General features: G+C 43.1%; 1 protein-coding gene across 1 annotated transcript; it reads left to right on the forward strand.

Moving 5' to 3' along the window:
- Positions 1-1,166: 1,166 nt before the first annotated feature.
- On the forward strand, positions 1,167-2,271 carry LOC149584492 (uncharacterized). The gene is made up of 4 exons (XM_089863479.1): positions 1,167-1,187; positions 1,256-1,584; positions 1,662-2,062; positions 2,261-2,271. The coding sequence occupies exons 1-4, from the start codon at positions 1,167-1,169 to the stop codon at positions 2,269-2,271; spliced, it is 762 nt and encodes a 253-aa protein (XP_089719605.1).
- The last annotated feature ends 2,366 nt before the right edge of the window (positions 2,272-4,637 follow it).

Raw genomic sequence — 4,637 nt, forward strand, 5'->3', positions numbered from 1 at the left:
TACTCTAATCCGTATTCTTCGTTTATTTACGTTTTGTTTACGTTTCTGAATTAAAAGCAGTGGAACTATTTAATTAACTGCGTGAGCTAATCGTTATTCTTTGCTACAAACAGGCGCTATTTTAATATAGAAGGCAGACAACATTCTCACGTGAGACAGACACGCTCGCCGATTGGATGTACGCCACCAACGCCGGCGAGACCGACGTAAAAATTTCAGCTTGGCGAACATTTTTTCTCTCTTCGCCTCTTTCGCCCAGCGCGGTTGGCGCGAAAATTTGCCAAGTGCGGACAGTGGTTTTTCTTGGCGTGCGGGGCGAGCGTAGCGCACGTAGCGTGGCGATCGAAAATTTACGCCTAGTGCGGACGTACATTTATACCTTGAAGAAAGAATTGTCGTCGGCCTCAGTGCTAAGTTCAACGGACTATACACAGCCCTTCATACTACACACGGACGCTTCCTACCTTGGATTGGAAGCAGTGCTGTCGCAGAAAATAAAGAGAAAGCGACACGTCGTCCAATTCGCTAGCCGCTCACTTAGCGACACGGAAAGAAAATATTCCACGACTGAGCGGGAATGTTTAGCTGTCGTCTGGGCAGTAGAGAAGTTCCGCCCATACATAGAAGGGTCAAAATTTGAAGTTTTTACCGATCACAGTGCAATACGCTGGCTTTACCGCGCGCGAGACCCCACCGGCAAATTTGCCAGGTGTAACGCAAGGCTACAAGCTTTTGATTTCACCGTAAACCATATACCCGGCAAAGATAATGTTGTAGCTGACGCCCTCTCGCGGATACCGGAACAAGACGAGCATACCGAAACTTCAGCGGTAGTTGAACAATCAAGGATCCTAAGTAGGGATGAACAATTAACGCGTAACTCCGACTGTGATATAGGTATTCTTAGTGCAATAACATCTAGCACCCCTAATTCTAGCCCGGTATTAGTCAAGTTTGACCGCGACGACATTATACAAGCACAGCGTAACGACAAAGAAATGAGCGCGATTTTTCAATATTTAGAAAATGATAAGTGGTGTCAGACACCTTAACCAAATGGGTGGAGATATTCCCGTTAAGGACCGCTACTACTAATCCTATTGTGCGTCATCTTATCGGTGACATTTTTACGCGATTTGGATTGCCCACCTGCGTAGTAAGCGACAATGGCTGACAGTTTGTTTCTCGTATTTTCAAAAAGGTTTTCGAGACGTTGCAGGTCAAACAACGCTATACGTCCTTATATTCATCTCAGGGTAACCTAACAGAAAGGTTTAATAGAATCATAGGAACTATGGTAGTATCCTATGTAGAGGATAATCACAAAGATTGGGACAAAGGCATTTCCCAGTTCGCCATGGCTATTAGGACCGCTCGTCAAGAGACGACAGGTTACACCCCTGCGTTCTTGATGTTTGGTCGCGAACTGAGAACGGCCAGTAGCGTTCTGAAAGATAAAAATCCGGAAGAATATTTAGTGCCTGAGACTGAGAGTTTTTATGGTCTCAGAGTAGCTTCGGTAGTGGTGGAAGCTGTTGAAAAGGCTAAAGACCGCATTAAAATTGCTCAACAAAAGCAAAAAGCGTACTATGACCGAAGTCATCGTGATTTCGAGTTCCAGGATGGAAATTTAGTGTTACGTAAAACACATTTTTATCCAGCGCTGCGGATGACTTTAGTAAGAAATTAGCGGATAAGTACGAAGGTCCCTTTAAAATTTCGAAAAAGTTATCAAAACTAACGTACAGGTTGGCTCACCCAAATGGCAAAGAATTGCCTGGAACATATCATGTTTCAGAGCTAAAACCGTACGTCGAAAGACAAAGGCTGGCAGTATCAGCCCTTGCGCAGGGTTACGAGGCTGACACTACGAATTCGGGTAATGGTGACAAAATTTCGGTACCGACTAAACGGAAAAATGATAGTCACCCTACCAGTATAGGTTTAATAGGAAACAATGAAATTAAACCATTCGATAATGACGATCAGGATGATCGTGATGATCTTAGTGATCGTAGAGTACTACGACCTAGAGATCAGTTACGCGTAGGGTTATTAAAAAGTAAATAGATTAATGTGAATTCACTTCGAAGTTAATTTAGAGCGCTCTGTAAATTTTGTGTTTTGTTCTATTCTTTTTATGTATTGTGGTTAATATGTTTAAAGACTAGAGTCTATTTTTTTAAAAAATGATTTCGTAAAGTATCATAATCTTGTTAGTCCATATAATGATTGATTATTCGTGTGGACTTTTGTTTAGGTTACAGTTAACTGGATAGCGCTGCTCTTGATCTGTTTTTAAGACGATAATTTGCTTATGTTTATTTTTGATATTATTTTGATGAACATTAATACTTTTCAAGTAAATAAGTTTTGGATTTCATTTAATCGCTATCGCTGGTGCTATGTTTTAGTAGTTTTGTTTATGATCAGTAAACGAATTTTTGTTTAGTTTTTGGTTATGCTGAACTAGCGTTTAGTTTTTGCGTTTGCTATTACCGGAGTTGAACTTAGTCCCACCAGGAGTTCATAATAACCCGAAGTACGAAACTGGTTAAAAAGCCCGTAACAACAAAGTTTCGCCGTAAAGCTCAGCGGATTCATACACCGCTTAACTCCCAAAGAAATAGTTACCCCATTTTTTAGCGCCCACGCGCATTAACTTACACACATCCGGTTTAGAACTATTTTTATCTTGTGATTTTGGGAGCGAAAATGGCTCACGTCTGCTTCTGTCGGAACGGTGTAAATTAAGCCTTGGCTAAGAAGTTGGCTTTTAGTCGGGGTTTCTAGTTTTCTACAAAACATTTAAACGATCGTCAATGATGTTTTGTTGTGATATGTGTGAGTGAGAATTCCGTGGTTAAATTAAAACGATTTGGACAAATTTATTCCCAGTATCTTTAATATAAGAATTGCAACGTGTTTCTACGTCCACCATATCGCCATTTTTCTTTTCGACGGAGATCCCAGCCAACGGAAGTGTTGGAACGGAAAACCAAGGAGCATAGATACCACTACGATATACTGTAAGGTTTAGAGAGCTGCATTTCAGTTTCAAACGTTACCATTTCCATACCACTCTTGTTCAAATTTTTGTTTACCAATTCCACCCATAGATTTCATCAACCTCCCCATACGTTACCGATCCGTGGTTTCCAAATACCAACCATTCCCATTCCCGATTAAGAAACGTTATCTCATTTCCAACCATTACCGAAATCAAATATAGCAGAGAACCATTTCTTACCATTACCGATATTCAATATTATAAACGAACAACGTAATTAGTACCATTGAATGACAAACAAGGAGAACTCACCTGCAACTTCTACACTAGTTGAAACATTCTTCTGAAATCTGCCCAATTTTTCCTTCACAAAATGAGCCACAACAAAAATATAAATTTATTTCGAATCAGGGCTCATACAAACCAGGAAAGCCGGGAAAATCTGGAAAAATCAGGGAAATAAATAGTTGACAAAAACCTCAGGGAAAATTCAGGGAAATCAGGGCCGAGTAATTAAGCAAAATGTTCGTGAACATACACTCCATAGGATTAACATTACACTTTACTTTGGAGGCTCGTAACTCTGGTTTTACTAGAGATACGGGGATGTCATTTGAGTATGTTATAGTCCAATTTGTCCCCCATTCACCCATACTAAAAGCTTACGGCTACGACAAACATGGCTCTCTCGTTTGGCTAAACCCACCCTTTCGCACTCGTTTAGCTAACCCACCCTGTCGCACTCGTTTAGCTAACCCACCCTGTCGCACTCGTTTAGCTAACCCACCCTGTCGCACTCGTTTAGCTAACCCACCCTGTCGCACTCGTTTAGCTAACCCACCCTGTCGCACTTGTTTAGCTAACCCACCCTGTCGCACTCGTTTAGCTAACCCACCCTGTCGCACTCGTTTAGCTAACCCACCCTGTCGCACTCGTTTAGCTAACCCACCCTGTCGCACTCGTTTAGCTAACCCACCCTGTGGCACTCGTTTAGCTAACCAACCCTGTCGCACTCGTTTAGCTAACCCACCCTGTCGCACTCGTTTAGCTAACCCGCCCTGTCGCACTCGTTTAGCTAACCAACCCTGTCGCACTCGTTTAGCTAACCCACCCTGTCGCACTCGTTTAGCTAACCCATCATGTCGCACTCGTTTAGCTAACCCACCCTGTCGTACTCGTTTAGCTAACCCACCCTGTCGTACTCGTTTAGCTAACCCACCCTGTCGTACTCGTTTAGCTAACCCACTCTGTCGTACTCGTTTAGCTAACCCACTCTGTCGCCCTCGTTTAGCTAACCCACCCTGTAGCACTCGTTTAGCTAACCCACCCTGTCGCACTCGTTTAGCTAACCCACCCTGTGGCACTCGTTTAGCTAACCAACCCTGTCGCACTCGTTTAGCTAACCAACCCTGTCGCACTCGTTTAGCTAACCCACCCTGTCGCACTCGTTTAGCTAACCCACCCTGTCGCACTCGTTTAGCTAACCCACCCGGTCGCACAAGTTTAGCTAACCCACCCTGTCGCACTCGTTTAGCTAACCCACCCTGTCGCACTCTTTTACCCTCTGGTTCTTCAAGAGATACAGGGATGTCCTTTGAGTGTGTTATAATCCAATTTGTCCGCCCAT

The sequence above is a fragment of the Phalangium opilio genome, unplaced genomic scaffold, assembly GCF_054372755.1.
Source record: "Phalangium opilio isolate 3A_F unplaced genomic scaffold, DU_Popi_V2 ptg001170l_1, whole genome shotgun sequence".
In the NCBI taxonomy this organism is placed as follows: Eukaryota; Metazoa; Arthropoda; class Arachnida; order Opiliones; family Phalangiidae; genus Phalangium; species Phalangium opilio.

Bases quoted from the DNA above. Each gene is read 5' to 3' on its own strand.
- LOC149584492 (XM_089863479.1), top strand. From the start codon at position 1,167: ATGGCTGACAGTTTGTTTCTC. The intron at 1,188-1,255 runs GTATTTTCAAAA...TATTCATCTCAG, and splicing joins TGGCTGACAGTTTGTTTCTC to GGTAACCTAACAGAAAGGTT. The intron at 1,585-1,661 runs GTACTATGACCG...ATTTTTATCCAG, and splicing joins GCTCAACAAAAGCAAAAAGC to CGCTGCGGATGACTTTAGTA.